Raw genomic sequence first — 26,816 nt, forward strand, 5'->3', positions numbered from 1 at the left:
TGTGGAATTTGGGAAAGAGTCAAATCAAACTGATGAGGTGAAATGCTTTTGAGCTGCTCTCACTAAAGTCAGAACAACCAAATAAAGAGTAAAGGCTGTCTAAAAGTAAATGGAAATAAATAAATAGGAGCTAGTCTCTGGGAAAATCTCACAAAAAGCGCACAGTGTATATGTATCACTCTTATATTTTTATACAAAGTTTTTCTATGAATTAATGTAAATGTAAAGGGGGAAAAAAAGGGAAAAATCCTAACATTTCTAAACATCATGAACAAACAGACAGAATGGCTACAAACACAATGCAGAACCCTTTTGGGTTTATTGGTAAATTTGTATCTGGTCTGAGTAACTGAATAGTAAACCTTCATTGTTGAACTACTGATTTGCCAGGAGAATACTATTAGATGACTTGTATAGAATAGAGCTTCACAAAACATCTAACCAGTATAGCTCGTAGTTCCCCCAAGAACACACATGGAGTTAAACTGTAGCAACATGGATTAATGTTTTATATACTACAAAGGAACGGTATAAGACTTATAAATGGATCTGATTTAGGGTAATACCGGTATAATGTTAGGCAACGATAGGAAAATGAAATATCGCAATAGAATATGAGTAAAACGCGCATGCGCAGTGCCTTTGTTTTCATACCCACATGGCCGATTGTTGAGTGAAACAGATGAACCAGAATTGATTTGTAAAAATGGTGCAACTTCCGTGATGTGGAACTGGTTTGGTGTTTGTCCGTCAGATACACGACAAAGCACATTTTTTTGCAGAACATGCAAGCGGCCGTCGTTATTGTCGTATTTGTCGGACTAAGATGCTCTTAAATCTGGGAGTAATCTGGGTCCTAAACGCTGTATGCTTCAGGTCAAACGAACACTGCAGCATCACTGAGAGTTAAAAACTGTCTCAATCCTTTCATCTTTAATAAAACGATCAGCATTGCTGCTTAACCAGGTGAAACTATGAAGTTTAACTTCCAGCCATCCATGAAAACAAAAGTTATTACATTTAACGGAGTTAGAAGTTAGCAGGAAGCTAGCGGAAGTTAGCTCGCTAGTTTCGCTAGTTACCTAAGCATGATATAGCATGTTCTGACTGAGAGATTTCTGAAAAAATTCAAACGTACAGCTCTGCTATCACTTCCAACATAAATGAAGACAGGAAACTAAACAGCAGTGACGTTTGTAGGGTTACTGAAGTTGGGCTAGCTGCTGGTATATAATGATGTGCTACGTGATCGCTAGCGACACAGCTATGTTAGCATAACATAAACAGTGAAGCTGGAGGACGAACACTAACACTTTTCCACTTATAAAAGTTAACGTGAAGGTTCCTCATGGTTAGAGACAAATGCAATCACATGGCAGGATGCTGTAAACGGACCAAACTTCAGTCAGGAGAACAACTGAGATAATCCATCCACAATACAAGGTTAGTCATTAATATACTGCAGCAACATGGGAATAGAGCAGAATTCATTCATTAATAAATCAATGGTACAGAAGTGGAGGAAGCAAGAAGAATGAGTTTAATAAAGTTTGATTTATCTGACTGCTTTGTTTCGCTTAATGTGCCTTATAATCCCGTGCACCTTATGGTCCGAAAAATACGTACTGCACACTGCAGTTTAATGTTGCAAAGCACCTCTTTTTAACTTCAGTGGATATTATACATGGTTATGCTCAGGATATGTCAGCCCATTTCTACTGGAAATGCCTTTTGGTTAAACTTTCAGCAAGGAAGTTGCATTTGCACTGTTACATTTTTATAAAGCTTTAATGTACATAAAAACCAGCTTCTTGTTTAAGTGAAAATAAATGGAAGGTTGTCTTTTTGCGCTAGTAATGTTGTGGAGTTGTATTTTGTCTCGCATCAATTATATCGTCGGTTATATCGTTATCGCAAATTTTCAAATATATATCGTGATAAATATTTTTGGCCATATCGCTCTGCTCTAATCTGATTATTATGAACAAGCGAGTGCAAGATTCATTAAACTGCATGCCTTAAAACATTCTGATTTAGTTGAGCTATGCACCACACTGATATTGTACAAAGCACAACATAATCTCCTTCTAAATTATATTTAGAGGTTGTTTGAAATTTGAAAGGAGGAGAAAAACAAAAATTTCATAAAAGCAAAAGATAATGGGTGTAAACCTGTGTAGCAATTGTGATGAGGGATTAACACTATTTTGTTGACTATATAACAGATTTATTTAAAAAATAAAATCTGGTGCTACATATAAAAATTAGATAGGCGTCTTTGGCGTTTGTTTTGGTGAAATCTAGTGCTGACATTTAGAATACGTTGTGTATGTTGGCCAATAATTGTTTTTCCTATCAAATGGAATTCTTGATTGTCCAAATTTATTTATTTATGTAACCTGATTATTGCAGTCATTGTTATAATGACTGATCATTCATAAATTAAATATAAAACAGTCATAGAATTTTCTTAGCTGCCATTCAGAAAGAGTGTAGAATGATGTAGATTTATAAATACAAAGTAATAATACTGATCCCTAATAATAGGGTTATCAGAGGGTTTCTGCAGGTCCCTATTTTGTCTGTTTGTTATCTGTGATATTATATACATACTTTAGGTAAGGGTAAGGAAGAGCAAACAACAACGTAGCAAGTTTAAGCATATTAAATAAGCCACGTAAATGTTTTTAAAGCACTCAGTTTGTCTTTTTATATAGCGGGATATGCACACAGTGTAATTTGGTGACAATAAATGAAAACACAAACTTTATTTATAAGAAATCTTGTCATTTAACAGGCCTATTCTGTTTTTTGTCCTGTCTTAGTTATCTGGCATAAAAGCATGCTATGTTGTATTAACTCATAAGAACAGCAGTATCAATGTATATGTAACAGATGAATCATGTTTTCAGGGACACAGAGGAACTTTTAATTGTCAGTCATTTGTTTCGGGGGAGGAAAAAAAGGAAGGCTGATACTGAATGTTCTTTTTCAAATCATTTGAAGGTAGATTAAAAAACCCTGTACAACAATATCTTCCTTACAATTTCATCAGTTATCACAAAGGCACTTGGCACAACCAGCTCCTTGTGGTTATAAACATAATCCGTTCATGTAAAAGAACAATGTCTACGTAGGAAGTCAGGCATTGTTTTTATTTCACCCTGCTTTAAAACAGAAGCACATTGGTACAGCCATGCAAAAAGCTGGTATGCAAAATATTCCACACTGGACCTGTTTTCACATTGATAATTAACTAGATGTTATCAGTGTTCTCTGTCTGACATCTGACTACCTGATTTGGATAGTTCTTTTCTTTATCAACACAACTGGATAGGTGTACTGGGTAGGTAATGCTTAACTGGGAGTATTAAATATCACAGTTTGCTTCCAGAGATCTATACCACAAAGCCGGATTTTGTCTTTTCCATGTAATTCAAGGGTTAACTCTGGGCTTTCTGTACTATGATAGTGGTTCATTTCTTATCAGATTAAATCTCCATGGCAACTTACTCTGTAATCCTAACCTGCTCCAGATTAGAGGAACTGAGGAACCTATAACAAGTCACTATTGTACTTACTGACCTCATATTAAATTTCTATGACGATTAAGCCTATTGAATTCCATTTTTATATTTAATCCGGTTGTTCAGTGATGACGCGACGAATCCTACTTCCGGGCCTAAAGTAGTCTGCGTTTAATATGGCTTTTGTGTTGTTAACATGTTTAATGTTATGTATTTTCTTCTATTTGATCTCAAAAAGCTCCTAAAACAGTCAGTGATCACTGTTGACCTCCCTCGGCTTTTATTACCGCTAATCATTTATTTAAGCTCAGTTTTTAAAACCTTAGGATGTAACTACAGCCCAGCCCATGCAGCAGTATATGAATGACTAACCTCGTATTGTGGATGGATTATCTCAGTTGTTCTCCTGGCTGAAGTTTGGTCCTTTTACAGCATCCTGCCATGCGATTACATTTGTTCCTGACCACCGAGAACACTCACGTTAACTTTTATCCAGTGGGAAAAAAGTTAGCTTGTGTTAGATTATAATATTATTTTATGCCATGTTATACCCCTAATTAAAGATTGTGAATTATTATGTAGTTTTAGTTTGCATTATTCTCCTGAATTAGAAGAAGCTGATAACTATTACATTAGTTAAACTGATTTGCATTACATTAAACTGCTGACTTGTTGTGAATGAATGATATTGTTTTATGATGCATTATATTGCTGAGTTATAAGAAATACTGTTCGCAGAAGGTTATTGTCTAATTTGTCTGAGTAGAAGAGAACAGAGTGTGCTGGAGTTTTCTGCCCCATTTCAGCAGGAGCAGATAAACAGGGAGCCAAGGTCGTAGCTTAGGCGCTGTGTGAGAGAAAGCATGTGAATGTTTAGGCTTTGTATGATAAGGTGGAGGCACCAGAGGCTATAAGAGTTTGAGCAATGCTCCACCATTTTGAGATCTGAGGCTGTCTGCATCAGTGTCCATCTCCCACGCGTGTGATCATTAAAATCATCGTTTGACTCAACCCGACCGGACCAGTGTTGTTATTGTGGTTTTTCTCTTGTCTCCATCCCCAATATTTTGAACCTTAACACTTGTTTATATTAAGCTAACATAGCTGTGTCGCTAGTGGTCACATAGCACATCATTATATACTAGCTAGCCCTTCGGTAACCCTACAAACGTCACTGCTGTTTAGTTTTCTGTCTTCATTTATGCTGGAAGTGATAACAGAGCTGTACGTTTTAATTTGTTTCCAAAACCCCGCAGTCAGGACATGCTATATTGTATTTAGATAGAAGCTAGCGAGCTAACTCCCTGCTAACTTCTAACTCCGTTAAATGTCATAAATTCCGTTTTCATGGATGCCTGGATGTTAAACTTAATTGTTACAAAACAAATTTCCCACGTGTGGGACTAATAAAGGTTATCTTATCTTATCTTATCTTACACTTGGTAGAGCAGAACGCTGATCATTTTATTAAAGATGAAAGACTTTAGACAGTTTTTCAACTCTCAGTAATGCCACTGTGATCGTTTGATATATGGACCTGCAGCGGAGTTTAGGCCCAGACACGGCTAGTGACGTCAGACTGAACAACCGGATAGGTTTAATCGTCATACGACATCTATAATATTTATAATTGAATACATGTATCCAGTTTGAAGTTTCCATATGCTCTAATTTTACTAGAATGTTCTTTAGAGATTTTTAATCACCATTTTATCATCATCTGTGGCAGAGCAGGTCAGCCACTAATCAAAAGGTCGGTGGTTTGATCCCAGGCTGCCTCCTGGCTGCATGCCAAATATCCTTGGGCAAGATACTAACCCCATGTTTGCCTACTGGTGGTGGTCAGAGAGCCCGGTGGCGCCAGTGTTCGACAGCCTCGCCTCTGTCAGTGCGCCCCAGGGCAGCTGTGGCTACAATGTAGCTCGCCATCGCCAGTGTGTGAATGTGTGTGTGAATGACTGAATGTAGTGTAAAGCGCTTTGGGGTCCTTAGGGACTAGAAAAGCGCTATACAAATGCAGGCCATTTACACTCATAGGGATCATTTTCTGTGAAACACACGTTTAAGATTGGTTAAATGTTCCCAACACCACACCTTTAATGGGAACGCACAGGGGATGCCCTGTGTTAACTTGGCAAATTGATACCCAACTTTATGTTGTTTATCCTGATTGCACTTCACTTCGGAGTATAGGGCCAAGAAGTGGGATAGTCTCAAAATCCTGCGTCCTTTAAAAACTCCCTTTTAACAGGCAGAAACCTCCAGCAGAAACAAACTTCCAGCTTAGGGAGAGGCAGTCATCTTCCATGACCAGTTGAGGGTTAGGGGAGAGAGGCTGTTGCCAAAAAGTCTAATATTTCTCCTTTAAAGGTCAAGTGCATTCACTCATAGGCTGCACTCTGTCTGGCCAGCAGAGCCAGACAGAGTGCAGCCTGGGCGCACATATTCTAAACTCCCAGCTATCAGTTGGTTTATACTGTTTTAAGCCCCCAAGGGCTCAAACTAGCACTTCCAGCTGTGGGTGGAGTCAAAACAGAAGCATGGCTCTTTTTTGTAGTAGGTGCTGATGGGGGATAGAGGTTAGTTTTTAGGAGATGAAGGTGTGACGATGCAGTTTTTGGACAGATTGAAGAAAATAAACGAGCTCGTGATAAGGTAAGACAATTAGCTGGATAAAGAAATGAAGAAGTCATCAATGAGAAACAGAAAGGAGGTGAGAACAGTGCACTGTATGGCCTTAGGTCTTTGACACTTGGTTTTCCGGTAACACCCTTTTGACCCAGCTGCTGTCTGTGAGCTCCCTGTGATCTCTGATCCTCTGACCTTACAAATGCAGCTCCCAAACACACACGTGCACCAACACACACACCTTTAAATCTTAAAATAGCTACAGTTAATAGCAGTTCCCCAGAGCCCCCAAGCAGGATGTTTCAACAGTCTGAGACCAGCCACCACATGCAGCGCAGCGCAGCTCTTTCATCGTTTTCTTCCGGATTCTGATTGGAACTGGTGTTTATTAATTTAAATTTCATTGAGTACGACTGTTTACAGCTCGCCGTCTGCTTGCGGGTTAGAGTCGGATACGGGAGCGAGTTATAGTGAGAGGGTGGTGTGGGGGCAAATTCCACGCGCTTGTGAAGATCCATCGCACGCAGATGTTGAAAACATGTGGAAGCGCTGGCTGCAAGTTTCACACACAGCAATTAGTGTAGAACTAAACGATGTGTGTTCGTGTGTGTCTTTTATGCGCGAGCTCCCCTCTTGAGCGCTTGTAGCAGCCAGCTGTACGTAAGTGGGGGGAGATTTCCGTGACGAAGTTAACTGGAGGGGTACATTTATTAAAGTTGAGCGGAGAAATGCGCCAGTGCTGATGATAACCCTAATCAAGCCCATTTTCTCATGAATGATTTTCTGATTTTATTTATTTTAGACAGAATGCATTTGTTGTCTGGTATAATATACTAAAAACAATATAGTATGTGGAGCATCATAACAGATCGAGAGGTGCAGGTATCACCACAGAAGTCCACTGTGTTCCTCGGATTTGTACGCAGCCCTTGCAGCCCTCCTATCTAGACATGGACTCTCTTCTATGTAGGCATGGACTCATCTTGACACACTTGACAGACAGGGCTCTTGAGTTTTCTGTTTTGTACAGATATAAGGGTTTTAGATGAGTCTAATTCTGATTATCTTATCTCTGACTGCACATTTCTAAGCTCAACATGGCATTAATGCTTAGCTAGTTTGCTTTGCCTTCACAGAGCAATGGATCTCTACTCAGAGGATCGGGCTTTTTCAATTACAGAGACTTGAATTCGCTCCATGTCAGAGCATGTTATGGCTGTCTGCTTTTTGATGCTCTGGACCACGTGCGTTTCTCTTCTGTTCTCTTTGTGTGGGCTCGGGATGCTTCGCACAGCAGGAAGTGCTATTCCTATGCTTGTTCTTCAATTACTGTGTAACAGCGCTTAATACAGTCAACCAGCCTGTTAAGCAGCAGACAGCTAATTTAGCACAACTCAGCTTGATGAGCGAACAGAAAAGACAGCACTGACAAACACATCTTCCGTGTGTGTGTCTGTGTGTGGCCTGTTAGGATATGCTCCGAATGCAAATACCATATTAGACACATGTCACATTTGATGCAGTTTTTGGTCATGTCATAGCAATCCTGAGCCACTTCAGTCCTTAATTAGCTGAAGCCTAATATTCTAATGCATAAATATTTCCACCCTAAAGTCAATGTTGATGCAACATCAAAACTTCCCCAAAAGTTGATATTTAAAAGGTGCATAATGGACATTTTATGTCAAACTTTAAGAAAATTGTAAAAGAATCACACGTTAACATTTTCAAGATTTTGGTAATATCCTCATCTCAACAAAATGGTCATTGCACCTATTAAATATGATGCCCGACTATAGATTTATGGGTGCGTATGTGTGTGTGAGGATGTTTAAAGTCATGTACAACTACCCACATTTATCACTAATCTAATTTACTCCATTAGAGCTCATTTAACTGTTCTAGCATGTCCTAATTGAGGCCATGTCCTCACCGAGACCTCTTAATGTGTCTCTTGTTGTATAAAACAGCGGTCTCCAACCTTTTTTGGGCCACGGACCGGTTTATGCCCGACAATATTTTCACGGACCGGCCTTTAAGGTGTCGCGGATAAATACAACAAAATAAAACTAGTACCGGTACCGAAAAAAAGAAGATTTATTCATAACACACGTGAAAAGACCAAGGAAAACAGAGTTAATGATAAAAACGATAACAAAATAACGCTGAAAACCGATAAAAACCCTGAAAACCATACATTTCACACCCGAGCGGCCCAGTACCAAACGACTCACGGACCGGTACCGGTCCGAGGCCCGGGGGTTGGGGACCACTGGTATAAAAATCTCGAGTCTTCTTTCTTTATGTTCTGCTCGGAAAACACAAACTAAGTCCAGAAAACTATTGAGACATATGCAAGCATTTATGGAAAAACAGTTTGTACAATTTTTACGGTCTTGACAGTCAACAGTCAAGTTGATATATCAATGGCCTCTGTCCAGATGATCTCACACTGCTTCAATAATGTCAATGTCAGGGCTCTGGGGAAGCCAACCCAAGGCTTATTTTTAAAAAATACACAGCGGAAAGCTACCAGTGTATGCTTTCATTGCATTTCCAGATCAACTTGCCATATTAAAACATTAAGCCCAAGTCAGGATGCTGCATGGTAGATCGTTCTGCCAAGATTCTCAACACCGCTGGGTGAAATGCAGCCCCAAACCATGACAGAGCCTCCAGCCTTCCACTAAGATAATTTCTGATGAGACTTTGGTGAACAAATTTAAAATACAATTTAAAGTTGTTTCTTTGGCAAGTTGTTTGGCATCTGTCAATGCAACATCAGTTCATTCCTTGAGTTAGCTCGAATGCTATTTTTATGCTTGAATGACAGAAGGTCAGTGTTAAGTGGTGTGACAAAGAAAGAAAGAAAGAAAAAGTGCTTTCGTCAAAAAATGGTCAGGTACAAAGAGTGGAGCGGAAAAGCAGCTGATGACTCAAAAATCTTTGAAAAGATTCCAGAAAGCCTGGAGAACTATTGCTCAAGACCTCTTTAAAAGTTAAAACCACATCTCGCTGCTTGGAAACAGAATATAAAGAATTTATGGGAATTTTATGAAGCCTTTTGTGCATTACTGTATATAATCAATTTTCAGTCCATCAGTTGTTTAACACTGAGATGTTAGTTCACCCACCGCCTAACATCTGATCATTCTGCTCTCTACCTGTGAGCTAGCACTTTGCAGTGACGGCTGTCTGAAATCTGTGAGGACTTGCATGCTCAACATCACTCACATTCCTCTTGGACGTGTCCAGATATGCTTGTTCTTTGCACATTCACAGTTTTTGACTCCACAGCTCTTTCAAAACGTATTCAGATGAGCGTGTTCTTAAATCATGAAGGTCTGTGTGTCTGAGTTCAGAGGGAAAACTGAAAACTACACAAGAGACGTAAGATAACATATCACGGATGAGTTTAGTAAGTGGGTGACGGGTGGGAAAATAAGAAGTGGAAATGTAATGTGCATGTCTTTATATCATGTCAAATATAAAATAAAAAATGAAAGGGCTTATTTTTGTTCTTATGAAAGTTTAAACTATTGTGTATCAGCACTGAAAGCATTCATAGTCTGCTTAAAGCTTTGCTAAAATTGATGAAAGCATTAGGTTAAGGTTTGAGCTTGTGATGTTGTGTTTCATACCCATCAGAAGCTTTTCTTTTTGTAGAGTGTTTTGAGTTCACTCCAGTTTGAGCCCATTTCTCACCACGAGCTCCAGACCTTTATCTCTATCACGCTGCCTGTGTCAAAGGTCAGCCTGGTCAGTCTGACACTTTGATCGAGTTGTGTTTGGAGTCTTTCTCCTTCCTCTTTGAGTTTCTTCTTCGTCTCTTGATTCTTCAGTTTGTTGAAAATGAAAGGTTGAGCGAGTTTTAAAAGCAATCGTGATGTTTGACATGATGTGCACTTTAAAATGCATCACGACTATTGTGAAATATGGGGAAAAATAGTTTTCTTAAGAGGAAAGAAGAACAATGCCACCCCCATGTATGTAGCTTAGCAGACTGAAGGGAAACCGTCTAGTCTCTGTCCAAAGCTCTGTTCAGCTCCTATAAAATGATTTGATAAATGATTTAAGCAAGTGCAGGACAGCATGTTAATTAGTTGGCTTTGGAGGTGCTGATTAGTGAGTTTATTGGATTGATGTTTTTACGATTCTAAGGCCAAACGTTAAATCTTCTCTCTGTTCAGAGTCTCCTCCAGAAAGGACAGGACGCCGCCGCAGTATGCCGGGGTCCTCGGACAAGAGCACACCGTCCATGGAGCCTACATCCACCGCTGCGACGCCTTTCAGAGTCACCGTGAGTACTGTGAGTTTGTCTTTGTTTTCCTTTTTTCTGCCTCTTCTTTGTTTTCTTCTCTGACTGTCATTTTCTCCCCCTTGATGTGCCTTAGCAGGCTGTTTCTTATAGAACAGGTTTGCTTTTCCCCCTTTTTCTCAAGGCTCGTCTGGCATCCAGATGGAAGGATGCCAATCTGAAACTCATTTGCTTTAAGTGTTTGGAACAGGGCCTTTGATGTTTGGCGTCTATGCAACACAAATACATTTGCACAATTTGGGTTTCTACTCAGCACTCAAACCCTCATTGATTTTGATTTACCTTCATTAAATTTCTTATTCTCATTCGAATAGTTCAAGTGAGCTAAGGCACGCACATACTCCCACACCTGTTCGTGCTCGGCATCCATCCGCCATCTAGCACGCTTGTCCTCTCCTCGGTCAAGCGCGCACACAAATGCAGAGCAGTGCTTTGCCTGTCATGTTGCATAATTCTGCTGTGCTTTCTGCCATGTTTAATTCAGCAGATAAACAACCAGTTGATTAAGCAAAAGCATCCTCTATGAGTCATCAATTTAAAGATAATTAGCAATTAGCAGCGCACATTTCCATTAATAAATAATGAGCGGGGAGATGTCGCCCCAGAGGTGAACTGTAAACAGTCGAAGTTAGGCCAGCAGAGCCACACACGCTCAGTAATTAGTCTCTCATAAAGAATATTCTAGCTTTGTATAAACCATCAGCCTTTGCAGGTACACCAGTGGACTTAGTTAAGAGCTTCACACTCTTGCATCATTCCTGAAACCAGAAATTATATATTTGCTTTCTTTCATTTCCTTCTTTTCCCCCACCATCAGCAATATTCTGCACTCAAATGACTCTAGTGCTCTAATAAAAGCCCACAGTCAATGTAATAACAATAAACAGTAGACCCACTAGACCCACTAGTGCTGGACCACCTGCAGAGTGACAATAAAGTCTGTTACTCATATAAGACGATCACAGTTTGCCAACCTAGAGATGGCAAAACTCTAATCTGCCCTTATAAAAAGATGGAAATGGTATTGGGACGTGTGTGTGTGTGTGTGTGTGTGTGTGTGTGTGCGCTCGTTTTCTGACCTTTTAATTACGATTGTATATGCTACCACTGTAACCGGACTTCCCGAAATGTAAAAAAGAAAAGGAGAACTGAAAGCTTGCGGTGAGCAATATAAGAACCAAATGAAGAAGTAAAAGCTTGGAGGAGACAGAGAGGCTCAGGTAGGATGGGCTAGACACTGGGTAAGCATCTCCTCAGCAGCTCCTTTGTACTTTCCAAAGGAAAAGGGTAGAGGAGTGCAGCACTGCTGGTCACATGACCACTTAACTTGCTTCTGATGTTTTATTGATGAGCAGCAGTAACTTTTTGTGTAAAGAAAACAAGCTTCCTCAGGGAACATTTAACCCTCTCCTGCACTTTTCCCTATACTGCCCCCCTCTGGCGTCTGTCGGGATTACAGCAACAGTTCCCCTCACAGCAACATTCTTACCTGCACATCTTATAAGTAACATTTGACCATTATTTTTGGTGACCAATATTTTCAGCTTAAATTACTGAAGGGAAACAAGATGATTTTACCAACACACAGACTAGCAGATCATACAGATACTTCTACACTGAAGATAGATGCAATTGAGATTAATGTGCAACCATATTATTATAAAGATAACCTTGCTGTGTTCACACTGTAGACAGTATGCTGGTCTTGGCCTCTTCCTCCAAGATAGAAAAGGGAAGATCATGTTTTATGCTGATGATGTCTGTTTCCTACTGATTAATGCCTGCAAAAACAGGACTTACTGGAAAAGCACCGTCAACTTCAACTCAGTTTCAAAGAGCTTAGTAACAAGTACAGGTATGCCTTAAAGACAGAGACAGGATGTATCTTAATGCCAAGCATACATAAATATACCACAACCTAAGAGGCAGTAAATAACCATGGCGTACACAGCACCACACATATTTTAAATCTTAGTGCATATATCTTCTGTAATTGTCCTAGCATATGTGTGTTCCCCAACTCATCTTAGGCACGTTAAAAAATCTGGATTAAACCTACGATATAAACTACCTAGTTATAATCTATATACACTTAAAAGTTGATCATCTGAAAATGAACAGCAACGGTACGTCTACATTATGTGTACATTGCTGACATTACGTGCACGTGACATGTGCAACGTTGTACAACGCTAGCAGTGTCTGCAATTGATTATTTTGTATTATACAATGAAAATTTAGCTTTTTATCATTCACTGGTTAGATTTTTATGAAAACCCATTTTTGCCATCTCATTATATATTGTGATATAATGAAGATAAAAAAAAATAGCATGTTAAATTAACGTCTGTGTTTTCATACATGAGCAAAACTGTCACAGCAAAAATCATCTGTATTGCAGGTTTTTGCTAGTAATGAATAGAATTTGACTTTTTGATGTGTTTTATTTTATTTATTTATTTTTTTCATTTTTGAGCACTCATACTTTCTAATGTGGGGGGAAAGGAGGTATCTAGGACTGAAAAACAAGTAAAGGAAGTTGTGAAAGTAATTTTTTTTCTTAGCTTTATTAAATATTTAATATTTATATTATTTTTAAAAAGTCATCAGATTCTGAGAGGGCGAAGTGGGAACTTCATATTCGACTGACTCTATTAAAATATCAGTAAATCAATCATAACAGCATATTAACATTATTGTTATTGATAGTTTCATGCTAATAGAGCCCTTTGAATTGAAACTGAATATTGAATGGATGGACTGATAAGATACAGACATGGTGCGCGCACAAATGTTGGAGCGCAAACGAGAAGACGGGCAGTGATTCTCCTGCATCTTCTACTTTTTTTTAGCAATAACAAACCACCCCACACTTTTCTTCTACAGTGAAAAGAGTTGTGGTGACATCTAAAGTAGTCCTCCTAGGCCTTGAGCTAAATCTGTCAAAATGTTTTTTTGTCATGTACTCTGCAGCGACTGGATTCACGATCTGCACGTGCATGGTGGAATCCATGCACACGCAAAAGCACAACTTCTCTAAAACAATTGCTCGCCAGCAGGCGAGAAAAAAATGTTTCAAAGCCAAGCCAAGAATAGTAGTTCAAAATGTGACTGTAAAAGTTACAACTTGATACTTTCTAATGTGCAGTGCTTTAAAGAGCAGACAAATAAATCTTATCTAAGTCTCTCACGTCCACGTCCCGCTGATTGCGCTAGCTGAGTGGATTGATTTGACTTAGGGAGAGATAGGATAAAGAGCTAACTCCATTCTCCCTCTTAGATAATAGCAGGGGGTCTAATTGGACAGGTAGGTCTCTTGTTTTCATCAGGTTGTTCTAGAGGAGGACAAGAGAGGTTGACGTGAAAGCAGGGAACACCCTGCTGATTGTCCAGGCACTGATTCTATCAGCCCCCATTAAGGGAGCCTGGAATTGCCAAGCCAAGGGAATAGCATTAACTCGTTGCAAGCATTTACTTTAATTTCAAGAAGAAAAAAGCCCAATTACACAACTCTTAGTGCTGATTTAATGAAATTGGACAGGCTGAGATTACGATCAAGAATGCAGGCCTGTTATATACTCGCACACAAGCGGGCATGTACAGAGCTGCACTGTAAACAAGTATCGTATTAATTATAGATGGACTCTTTTGACAGACATTAAGTTTCAGAGGCCTAGTGCAATAAAGGACAGACAGGTTGTTAAAAACCAAGCACGATGAGCAGAATATTCTATTACCCTCCTTCCCATTAGCTGTGAACCGTGGCAGTATGAATTGATTAAAGAGCTCAATGAAATTCACACTAACGTGCGACACTATAAAGCCTCCGTTTAGGTTTCTGTGTAAATAGGAATTTGCAAAGGGCCTGACCTTAGAGGGGAAAAACATGTAACGCTGATGAAGACCAACCGCAGCATTGTTGAACGAGAAGCGAATCAATGTAAAGATGTCAAACACCGTTAAGCTGAGCCTGCCGGGAGATTGTATTCTCATTAGCGAGTTGCTTTGGCGCGTGGCAGAGTGACGGCGTGATGTATGCCCTCTCATTAAGGTGTGAGGTTTTGTTTTTGTTTTGTTGGCGTCGCTCGCCATTTTCCCTTTGAGTACCTACAGCGAGATATAATGGGAATGGGTCAAGCGTCCAACGGCGATGTCAGCCATCTCTGCTTACTGTATGATAATTGGCGTCCTATAGTTTGCCAACATTTGTTCAGACAAACACCAGGATTATTAACCACGGGGAGGACCGAGCTTATTTGAGCATCTGTCGTTTCAAGTGCCGGCTGGACTCTCTCCCATCGGCTGTTCCTCTGCTTTAGCCCCCATCCGCCAGCAACCTTGTCACTCGTTTGGTATTCTTTTGCTTTCTCCCTCATTTAATTTCATTCTATTGCTTCTTCTATCAACTCGTGCTCTGCCACCTCCACATCGTGCTCCACTTTTTCCCCATTTATCCTGCTCCTGTAGCTCATCCCTTTTCTGCAGACACTTGCTGTCACTTTCTCAATTTTTTGACTGGTCCAACCTCTATTTCTGCTTCTTCATCTTCTCCTATTTCTTTGCTCTCTGGAGTTGCTGAAGGCAAATTCCGTGCTGAAATTTTTTCGTTGACCCCTTCATAAGCTAATGTTAATATAGGTATCAGTCATTCTTGAGAGGAAATAGTGTGAGGGGAGAATAGGTTATTCTCTTCTAATGACCTGTATCCTTTCTAATTGCTCTGCGAGGGCTTTGACAGGTTAACTGATATATGGAGCGGTGTCTTGTATTTCTTTTCTATGATTTTTTTCTTTTTCTTTTTCCGTCTTCTCTTTTAATGTCACGTCAGTGTCTGCGTACACCGGGGAGGGTGAAATAGAGAAATTATAGCTTTGTACGTGTCTGTCTTTTTTTTTTCTCTTCTGGATTCTATTTTTCTTTCTGCTCCATTCTTCCGAGGCCATCTATCAGGGCAAGGGGAGAAGTAAAAACAAAATGAGCAGCCACTAATCAATCCACCTCGCCTTCAGGGACGTGTTTCTATTCACTGACTTATTTCTGCAAATCGAAGGGAGGGGGGCATTTTAATTTGTTAGCTGTGAATATATCAACAGTAGCAAGCGCCTCACACACGTACACTCTAGGGCTTACGAGGAAGAAGCATGGTTTTGTGAATGGCGGTGTGTTGGAATGCAGAAAGGTGCGTCTTTGTTGTCAGAAGGTCAAAATCGTTTAGCTTTTCTTTGAGACTTCTCGTCATGTCGGTAACCGTGATGCTAAATGCATTCCAGCTGCACAGTGTCTGACTTGTCATTGTTTTCTATGGGCGCCTATGCTAATTTAACCACATGCCCACATAAAACCTCATGCACTCACATACACAGACAGGATGAATGAATTATGTATTTATACAACTAATAATATACAAGAGTGGGACTGAGAGCGAATTAGATCGAGAAAAAGGAGCCCTGTCAAAAGCATCAGGTGTCTCGCTCTCTAACAGCAGTGACTAAGCACCGTTCATTTAGCTAATAGCCCCTGAGCAGAGTTCATTGGTGGCAGGTAGCAATCGTCAGCCATTTGCTGCCCACCTCTTTGTTGGCTTATGCACATATGTTGCCAGGTATTGCTAATATAAGGCTTGCATACAAAAAATAAAATCAATCTGATTGTTGCTATTTAGTATTCAAAACCGATTAAAATGTCATTATAGCACAGTCAGAATAAATATTAAACAGTTGTTCTGAATTGTTTGAGCCCTCATCCTGGTGTTAATTTGAAAAAACAAAACAGAACTTCATAACCAACCCACAGTAATCTGTTTATTGTGGATCTCACAGCCTTTATAATTCTTTATATAGCAGTACCATATCTGTGCACATTACCTGTGTCTTGCTTTAAACCACATAAGACTTTATAACCACTTGAATAATCGCAAAGAGCTGGAAATTTTCATGTGCTGCCACAGATTTTTAGTCCAGTTCTTGTATAAATTGGCATCGCTTCTTCTTTGTCTTTCATTTGTTTCCTCAAATTTTTTAAGGACATGTTGCACACATATACTAAGACAGTTTTTAGCTGCTGTCACTGTTAGTAGCAAAGTAACAAAGAAGATACTTTGACTTTTTTAAGGCTTGTTAAGTAGTTTGACATTCTTCTGAAAGTAGTTAGGATCAAGAGTGGAGTAAAAATGAGTTTTTTTTACTCATTTTCAGCAGCCAATTCCCAAAGAAAAACTTTGTAAGACCTTGAGAGAAGCTGAAGAATTATTGCTCAAGACCACTTTAAAAAAAATTGCAAAAAAGTCTGGTTACTTGGAAGCAAAATCCAAAGAAATGAGGGGTACATAGAGTCTTTTGCACAACACTGGACCTCCAGAGCCACATAGGGAATTTTGCTATTGTTTTCGTTTGCTATCAGGTTCTTTGAGGTGTTAAAATCGATTCTGTGCACTTTCATATTTACCTTTTTCCAAACGTCTTCCTCCAGTTGTTTCGCTACCATCTAGAAATTCAGATGCAGCTGAGAGTAGCTCCTCCATTTCCTTTGAGCATTGTGTTGTGGGATGGTAAGTGTGCACCAACAGCACACTCAAAAAGAACTGTTCTTCTGTGTGAATACTCAATACTCAATACATGGCTGTTTAAAGTACAAACTTTCCCCTCAGCATTCTGCTGACAGTACAGTAGCAGTAGTGCTGTCACCGTACTTCCCTGTCTAACTTCAGCCTTGAAAAAAACACGGCTATCCCACGCGACGCTGGATACCACACGCCGGCTAATGATACACAAACATTCTTATGACTGGCGTGAGCTTAAATATGTTGTCATTAGCAAGTCTTTGTTCGTAGGCCAGAGTGCCTCCTGGATGACAGGTGTTCTTCATCAGGATGCCGGGGCTCCTCTGTGATCAGCTGGCAGACTGTCTGGAAGTCACTCTAATTATCCCTATTCCGCTGTTGCCTGGGGCGACCTGTTCACACTGTAGGTGGTAATTATACAGGTGTGTTAATGGCGTGAATGGGAAGCAGGGAGGTCCTTTAGCCTCTAGCTTGTATAAGAATATGAAGATAAATCACTGTAGGTATTTGGTTTTTTGAACTACTTTGTTTCTTAAAGCTGCTCAGTGGATATTGAGCCTATTAAACAGCTGCCTGAACACCTGATCAGTTTAACCACTAACCAGTTTACTACTTTTTCCTACACACAGGCGTACTTTAAAATTCCCTCATCTTTGTGCTTTCACCCAAAGATGCCATATACACCCTCTTAATTACGAGTCCTTTTTTGTTTTCTTGGTCTATAATAATGTTTCTTCGCAGTTAAGTCTTTAAAAACAAAAAGGTGATAAAACAATCAGGTTTTTTGTTTGTTTTTTTGGTCTCTCCAAACTTGCAACATCATACTGTTTATGCACCACGTCTCATTATTCCCTCGCTTTTAATGCCAGCCAACAGTTGCCATGGAGATGGTGAGGCGCTTGGGGGAGTGCGATTGCAGATGTTAGAAGAAGCAAACAACTCAGACAAAGAAGAATGAGAAAACCAATAAAAGGGTGCATCAATAGAAACACTGCAGGGGGGGGGGGGGGGGGGCACGTCGCAAGATTTGTCACAAATACATAATTAGTGATGTGGGGAAAAACTAATTTCTTCATGCATATGATCAGCCTTATTTTTGTGTGTGTGTGACAATGTTCTTTTAGTCGAGCTTCTTTTTGTGACAATATGCTGGTAGTTTTGTCTCTGTGTGCTGGGGAAATGCTTTGTGCGTCTAACCTTGTACGGACTTTTCTTTTCTAGCATGAGCCTTTTTTTCTAGCTTTGATATGATATCTGTACCCATTTATTACCCTTTAACTATCCAGAGCACTTGCTCTCTTCTTGAATTTAGGATGCGGTGCTTAAATCCTGGTATTAATATGTTGTGTCTTACTGCCAAGTTAAGCAGTGACGCTGTCTTATGACTGTCTTTCTCTGCATCAGGGCTTTCTAAGTCGACGGCTGAAGGGCTCCATTAAGCGCACCAAGAGTCAACCCAAACTTGACCGCAATTCCAGCTTCAGACACATCCTTCCTGGCTTCAGGAGCGTTGACAATGACAGGTAATTGTTTGGTTATCATTCCTGCACCCTCTGCTTCTTCGCATATCAGCTCTCGTGCCATCCTTTGGCCGACGGCAGGTTATTTAGGTCACTGTTGACATATTGAATTGCAATGTCGGTGTACTGACAAATAATAATAATTTTTAAAAAAAAGGGAATTCCACAATCAGTCTGTCGCTCCCTATATGTCGTGCTCTTTTTCTGTTTGTTCCCCCTTCCATTCTCATGTCATGTCATAGCGTGCAGTAATATGTTTGGCTCAGAGTAGAGCTGTGGATTTAAAGTTATGTCTGTAATTCATGTCAGAGCTTGTGCTGAAATAATATATATGTTTGTTTGGTTTTGCAGCAAGGCCTAGGCATGTGCAACATTGTTGTTGACAAAAAACCAAATGAGTGTGGCTGTGAGTACACTTAACAGTTTGAACAAGTGGCTTACTAAATAATTCACCATGTGTACAGTTGTTCTAAATGAGAAAATTGGCTGCAGTGACCAAAATCATTTTTTGTCACCAGGCTGTGTACTTTGATTTAGTTTTCAGATGTATTCTTTTGACTAAAATATCATTTTTGTATAAATTTAAACGTAATACTGTCAGTTTAGTCTAGTTTTCGTCAGCTAAACATCATAAGATTACAGTAGACTAAATAAAACATTGACTTACCCTACTTATTTTAGTTGACCAAGTCTGTTGTGTTGTAGCCCATGAGAATTGCTACTCACGGTTTATAAAACTTTTTTTCCTTGACATCAAATGCAAAATGTATCTACTTTTCTCTTCCTCCAAAGTGTTGACATTTTGCCAGTTTTCAAGAGAAACAGTGGAATATGGGATATACTTGTACCATTTTTTTCAAAGAAAAAGTTTTACCATTTCCAGAGAGCAGATTAAATGTGTGCGTCTCTAATGCAAGAACATTACTTCCAAGCTCATCTTGACTTTTTAAAAAAAAAAATTTCTGATTGGCTCTCATCTCATTAGAACATTTTATCTTGTTTTTATTTTTTGACGAAAGTGTCAGTACATTTCATGATTGTATAGCAAATGCGTTGTCTTTTTGTCAAAAAGTAAAGAAAAAAAGGTTCTTGACAAAAACTATCAGGAAAATTTGTCAATGAAATTAATACAAATTAAGATGGCCTGTTTGCATGTTTGCATATGTACACTGTGATCAGATGGAGACAGTATGTGTTACTAGGGCTGGGCCATATTATACCGTTCACGGTAATACCGGTATAATGTTAGGCAACGATAGGAAAATGAAATATCGCGATAGAATGGGAGTAAAACGCGCATGCGCAGTGCCTTTGTTTTCATACGCACATGGCCGATTGTTGAGTGAAACAGATGAACCAGAATTGATTTGTAAAAATGGTGCAACTTCCGTGATGTGGAACTGGTTTGGTGTTTGTCCGTCAGATACACGACAAAGCACATTTTTTTGCAGAACATGCAAGCAGCCGTCGTTATTGTCATATTTGTCGGACTAAGATGCTCTTAAATCTGGGAGTAATCTGGGTCCTAAACGCTGTATGCTTCAGGTCAAACAACACTGCATCATCACTGAGAGTTTAAAAACTGTCTAAATTCTTTCATCTTTAATAAAACGATCAGCATTGCTGCTTAACCAGGTGTAACTATAAAGTTTTGTTTTCATGGATGCCTGGAAGTTAAAGTTATTACATTTAACGGCGTTAGAAGTTAGCAGGAAGCTAGCGGAAGTTAGCTCGCTAGTTTCGCTAGTTACCTAAGCATGATATAGCATGTTCTGACTGAGAGATTTCTGAAAAAATTCAAACGTACAGCTCTGCTATCACTTCCAACATAAATGAAGACAGGAAACTAAACAGCAGTGACGTTTGTAGGGTTACTGAAGTTGGGCTAGCTGCTGGTATATAATGATGTGCTACGTGATCGCTAGCGACACAGCTATGTTAGCATAACATAAACAGTGAAGCTGGAGGACGAACACTAACACTTTTCCACTTATAAAAGTTAACGTGAAGGTTCCTCATGGTTAGAGACAAATGCAATCACATGGCAGGATGCTGTAAACGGACCAAACTTCAGTCAGGAGAACAACTGAGATAATCCATCCACAATACGAGGTTAGTCATTAATATACTGCAACAACATGGGAATAGAGCAGCTGCCAGAGAATTCAACATTAATGAATCAATGGTACAGAAGTGGAGGAAGCAAGAAGAATGAGTTTAATAAAGTTTGATTTATCTGACTGCTTTGTTTCACTTAATGTGCCTTATAATCCCGTGCACCTTATGGTCCGAAAAATACGCACTGCACACTGCAGTTTAATGTTGCAAAGCACCTCTTTTTAACTTCAGTGGATATTATACCACCGGATAAGCTGGAGGAGGTGGCTGGGGAGAGGGAGGTCTGGGCCTCTTTGCTTAGGCTGCTGCCCCCGCGACCCGGCCTCGGATAAAGCGGATGAAGATGGATGGATGGATGGATATTATACATGGTTATGTTCAGGATATGTCAGCCCATTTCTACTGGAAATGCCTTTTGGTTAAACTTTCAGCAAGGAATTTGCATTTGCACTGTTAAATTTTTATAAAGCTTTAATGTACATAAAAACCAGCTTCTTGTTTAAGTGAAAATAAATGGAAGGTTGTCTTTTTGCGCTAGTAATGTTGTGGAGTTGTATTTTGTCTCGCATCAATTATATCGTCGGTTATATCGTTATCGCAAATTTTCAAATATATATCGTGCTAAATTTTTTTGGCCATATCGCCCTGCTCTATGTGTTACTGTACAACCCTGAGTCGAGTACTCTTGCTTGTCCGTCAGCCAGCCGCAGAGAAGAGTGAAGTTATAACATACAAAGAGTTGAAGTGAAACAGGGTGTCCACTGTAAGTACTGTCTGTGCTTTTTATGTCGTGGTTTTAGGTCTTTGAAGCTTTTGTTTGCGGTTCTACCGTTCTCAGAGAACTGTGTTGTTGCTCGCTTCCGTACTCGAGTCAGCATTCTGAACACCCATACTTCATCCACTTCTAGCGACACACAGCCGGGGTGATCCACAGGGAAACATGCACGCAGACACATCTGCAAGACCATAAACTACGCTTAAGGGGGGCTGACTTGCTTTTAAAACCAGCCTCATGTGGCCACTCGAGGAAGTGTCGGTTTTTTGACACTTCCAACACTCGGCAACCCCCGAGGCCCGAGGACCAATCTTGCGCTATTACTTTGGTATGAAAGTCAGATTAAAGAGACATCGACTGTCTCTGAGGAAACCCTTTCATGTTACCACAGAGAACACCACGAGTCACACAGTCACAACAACCTTAAATGTTAAAAGCTGTAATAAATAAACAAAGTAACTCCCGAAACATCAGCTTCTGTTCTATGGGAAGCAGGGAAAGCTGTGATGAGAGGTAAAATAATTTCTTTCTCATCACATAAAAAGAAAAAAGAAAACAAAAATATTCAGGAATTAGAAAAAAACATCAAATCACTAGAAGAAGCCTACGCGTCCCACCAAGATCAGGAAACATTGAACAAAATACGCAAAACAAAACTAGAATTAAATGAGATAATTGATAAAAAAAACAAAATTCTTAGTACAAAGACTACGCCTACAAAATTATGAACATGGTAATAAATCCGGTCAATTTCTAGCAAACCAGCTAAAAATAAATAAAGAAAAAACAACTATATGTGCTGTTCAAGATTCATCTGGGAACACATTATATGAACCGATACAAATAAACAACATTTTCAGGGATTTCTATAAAACGTTGTATTCACCACAAATAAACCCATCTAAAAAAGAAATTGATCAGTTTTTGGACAACATAACTCTTCCCCTGCCAGTGGCGGACCCCCTCAGACATCGGTGCGTTGGTGGTTCTTTGTGTCCGGGGATGGGCGTCCAGGTACACACCGGCTCACTCCTTGGCGGCCGCTTATCGGGGCCTGGAGCCTGGGGCTTGCTCGGGCCACTTCGGAGGTGGGGTGCCCCAGGCCGAGAGGCCACTCAGGCGCAGCTGGCTGCCGGCGGAGCTCACGGGCGCGTCACTGCAACTCCCCCTGGCTTCTGCTCCGCGGCTGCTGAGTGAGCCCTCATCTGGGACTCTCCTCAGCTCTTTCCGGGACAGTGGCGCAGCTGCCCCTCTGTTGGTCTTCCTTGGTCTCTTGTGTTCTGGGGGCCTCTGGATGTCTGGAGTTTTGATCTCCTCCACACCTGCTTCACGCCCTGGAGGACGGGGCTGTGGCCCCCCCACACCCTCTAGCAGATTATTACATGAAGGAACCTTTTAAAAAACAAAAAACAAGCGCGTCCATGCTCACAGGTGTACACACGGGTGATCACACCCACAAACTACACCCTTTTTGGCTCCTACCTCAAAGCACACTGTGTTCTGTTGATCTTATGTGCTGCACAATAATGTTTAACATTTAGTATTTACTGTCATATTCCCATATATCATTGTGATGTTGTTTATTCTATTACTCTTGTTCTCTTCTGCTTGCTTTCTTTTTTCTTTCTCAGCAGGTGACCCAGGTGATTGATATATGCATTTTTTTTTTCTCTGCCCGTTCTGTTGGTTTTTGTCTTTTGCCCTTCTCCCCCGTCCCTCTTCTCAGCTGTTTCTCTTTCCCTCTTTCTTTCTCCCCTTCTTTCCCCCAGTCAAGTCTGTCCCGTATTCAGTAAGTGAAAATAAAATAAACAATAAAAGGTGAATCAAATGGACCATTACGGCAAGGCTGGGATGGTCAGTTTGGTAAAGTAAATCCGTTGGGCATCTTTCTTTGCCTTTAGACAACAATTCTGATGGCAAAAGAGCCAAACGGGACAGGCCAAAAAAAATAAAATAAAATAAAATAAAATAAACAAAGTAACAAGACGTGAGCGCGCGCTCGTACTTTAGCTAATCCAGGGGTCCCAAATGGGAGCCGCACTGCTGAAATACAGGGTCAAACGCTAGTCTTTCTGGATGCTGGCAGAATGATGGGAAAATATCACCCTTAAAGATCAGCTTTCAATAAACTATGCAAGTGATGATTAACACTGTCTGTAGGAGCAAAATTATACCTATTCCCTGAAACAAGTCACAAGGCTCGCAAGTAAACACCTTGATGACAAGCTCAGGCTATGTACTTTCTGCCTTATAACACACATCGCATTTGCTGTTGCTTTCTTTTTTCTTCTAAAAAATAGACATAGATAGTTACAGTCAGTACAAGTCTGCATTTGATAGCTTTATTTATAGAACTGATTAAAGTAGTTCCTTAAAAACAGTTTCAATGTCGTGTATTAATAAACTCATAAGAGGAACATGAATGTGATCATTTTTTGACAGCCCTACCCTGCCCATCACAATTTCCTGCATGCATTTCCATCAGTCCTTGCCTATACAGCACATATCTATATTTGGATTTCTACCCCACAGCGCTACACATGTAATATTGTTTTGCTTCTAGCTGTGATAATGGCCAGTTCGTCACAGTTTCCTCAGAAGTTCAGCCACTTGGCAAATATTTGCCCCCCTGCCTCACGGTGTCAATTAGTATTCCACACCAAGCTGAGCTGACCTGTAATCACACCCTCGTCTCACTCTGGACTTTTTTTAATGCATGCATGACTAACAGTTATCACTCCCAGTACATATCTTTTGTGTGCCTGGGAATAAGCCAGGATGTCCATCTGTGGGGTTTAATTAATGGAGGTGCTGCGTTTGAAGAGATGTTCTATTGCTTTCCATTTCAAAACTGGGAGCGGAGTGGCTTCCTCTCTTCGTGCTTTTAATGAGGCATTAACATTACTGTCAAACTATCACAAGGGGACACTAGTGATTGTTCAGTGCGGAACACGGCAAACTGTTCTCTTTGCTGCAGTCAGACAAAATGAGCTAACCTCCTTTGTCCCGCTGTCTTTTCTCATTCTCTTACCACTTATACATTCTTTTTTCTTCTTTTTTTTTTTTTTTTATAACTTCTGTGTTTCTATTCTCCATCTCTTCTATCCATTTCAGCCTCATCACTGTTCAGTTCACCCCCCATCTCCCCAGCTTTTTCCCTCCATTCTTCAAACAGCAGCAAGGTTGCCTAACCTATCAGCGTTTATGTGTTTCACTGATAAAGCGCTCAGCAAAGGAGGTAAATATGGGACAGGAAATTGGAATGTCCAGGAGGTGTCTTATCTTACCTGACTTAACACAGAAATACGCAGACCTCAACTGCAAGTGCACACATTGACTGCTGTGTAATGGTGCACCTCCGAGCCAAGCACACACATACCAGCATGTAGTGGGAAAAGGGGGAAATGCTTCTCTGGTACTTACACTCTTCTAAGATGTTATTTGGGCAGGCGATGGATATCATAGCATATGTGTGCGCGTGCGCCTTTGTGCTTGTGTGAAAAATAGGGGAAAAAGGATGAGAAGGGACGCGGAATGAGAGAGTAATGTGCTGTGAGAGGAGTCGGTGACACTCCCTGTCAGCCTGAGAGCTCCCTCCCCACGGGGGAGACTGCGTAAGAAGACAGGCTTGGGAACTGGCAGGAGAGAGAAAAGAGATGATGAGATGTGGGAGAGATGGACTGAAGAGAGAGCGAGGAGGAGGAGGAGGAGGGGGGGAATCTATAGCCTGAAAGCTCCTTGGCGTGCATATGTTTAGACTTGAATGTTTGGAGAGGCTGCAAGCATTTTTAGTATTCATTGAACATCTCCAACACTGACCACTGCTGTGCCCCTATATGGTAGGAGAGCTAAAGAAACATGGTATCAAAGGGGCTCACTTCTTAAGTAAGGGATAACACTCTTAGACACGTCCGGTATCAGGAATTAATGGCCTTTACTTTGTTTCGCCCTTTACTTCATCTCTTAATTCCTGATAAAATATAAGTCGGGCATTTTCCTACTTATTCTGTAGTCACTTGACAATCGAGGGGAAACATTTAAACAAGCCTTAATGTAGTTTTTCATGGTTACGGCTAAGGGTTTGACTAATACTCTTGGATGATGATTATTTACTCAAGTAAAGAAGATGAACCCCTAGTTTGGAGGTTTTTCTTTTTCTTTAGTCCGTTCACAAGTTTCTTACAGTTTGACACTGGATGCATGCATTGATATATTCTGGGCTGATACCAGTTTGTGTGCTGTTTTGTTTGTATTACTTGTGTTGCTCCAGGAAAATAAAGCGATATTACTGTTTAATACTTGCACCATTTATACAGCGTGAAAGTGATGTCACACAACATATTAACCACCGCCTTTCCGCCCTGAACTTATTTGCAGATAGGCCGGTATCGGCTAACGCTAATGTGTGACCATTATTACATTAGATGCAATTACATGAAAAGGAAATAGCATTTTGCATGCAGCGCCACTAAAAAAGGCATGCACAGTGCAGAAAAGCATGGTAACAATAAGCAGGTGTAAGTCTGTAATAAAAATCATGGTTTAAATCATGGATCGAGGGTAAAATGTGATGGTGTCAAATGAATAACATGCAAAATTATTGAAAGAAATTTGCAAGGGTGATGGCCGGAACTGACTCGCCAGAAGTCTAGAGCCTTGGTTTGCTTTGTGTTAAGGGTGAGGATGTGTGTTTGACATGTCAATTCCTTCACCGCTCTCCTGTGTGCTGACTCATCTTGACTGCTTATGTGGCATACAACGGTAATATTATCGGGAAACTTTCTAATGTAGTTGTTGTGTCAGCGTTGTGAACAATAATGGACTGATTCTGTACTCACCTTTATGGTTTTGGATGCTGTCTACTTTGAGAGTCTAGTGTCTCTGTGTAAGGAAGTCCAGGATCCGTTATATTGGTGCATTCCTGTATTTGACTTTTTAATCTTCGTCTTAACGCGTCCGTTTATTGTGAAGTTCAACAGAGATATATTAGCGACTCCAGCAAAGAAGCTTTTTTTTGAAGGAGGGTGTTTGACAGCTGCAGACTGGCCATAATGGGCAACTCTTGTCGAAGCATTGTTCGTTATCCACGTCGTCGGGACGTTGGAAGATGACAAAACGTGGCTCTCTCCTCATCTGCTCTCCTGCACGGTCACAGCTCAGTAAGCCTGCAGGCTGCCTTTGCATCGGTGGCTTGTCACCCACATCATCTGACCACTGTTGCCGACCTACAGTGGTTCTTCAGAGATTTGCGCAGGACACATTAAGACATTATGTTTATTAATGTCTTTGCTGATTGCTTAAAGCACGTTCCCTGGTAAGTGAGCTGTGATTGGCTCCTTGCTGGACCACACATTGTAGGCCACAGTGCACC

The 26,816-nt window shown here is 40.4% G+C and overlaps 1 protein-coding gene across 8 annotated transcripts in view; it reads left to right on the plus strand.

The window, feature by feature from the left end:
• LOC101473317 (disabled homolog 2-interacting protein) overlaps positions 1-26,816 on the plus strand; it is a 165,659-nt gene that overhangs the window by 55,335 nt on the left and 83,508 nt on the right. For 6 of the 8 annotated variants that reach the window (XM_004549828.5, XM_004549833.4, XM_076886663.1 and 3 more), the window contains exons 2-3: positions 10,346-10,464; positions 18,437-18,555. In XM_004549828.5, the coding sequence (XP_004549885.3) occupies positions 10,381-10,464; positions 18,437-18,555 (203 nt within the window). In that variant the 5' untranslated portion in view covers positions 10,346-10,380. The remainder of the gene's footprint in view (positions 1-10,345; positions 10,465-18,436; positions 18,556-26,816) is intronic. The other 2 variants (XM_076886665.1, XM_012918822.3) reach the window with 1 other exon arrangement.

Source organism: Maylandia zebra, linkage group LG7 (assembly GCF_041146795.1).
Source record: "Maylandia zebra isolate NMK-2024a linkage group LG7, Mzebra_GT3a, whole genome shotgun sequence".
In the NCBI taxonomy this organism is placed as follows: domain Eukaryota; kingdom Metazoa; phylum Chordata; class Actinopteri; order Cichliformes; family Cichlidae; genus Maylandia; species Maylandia zebra.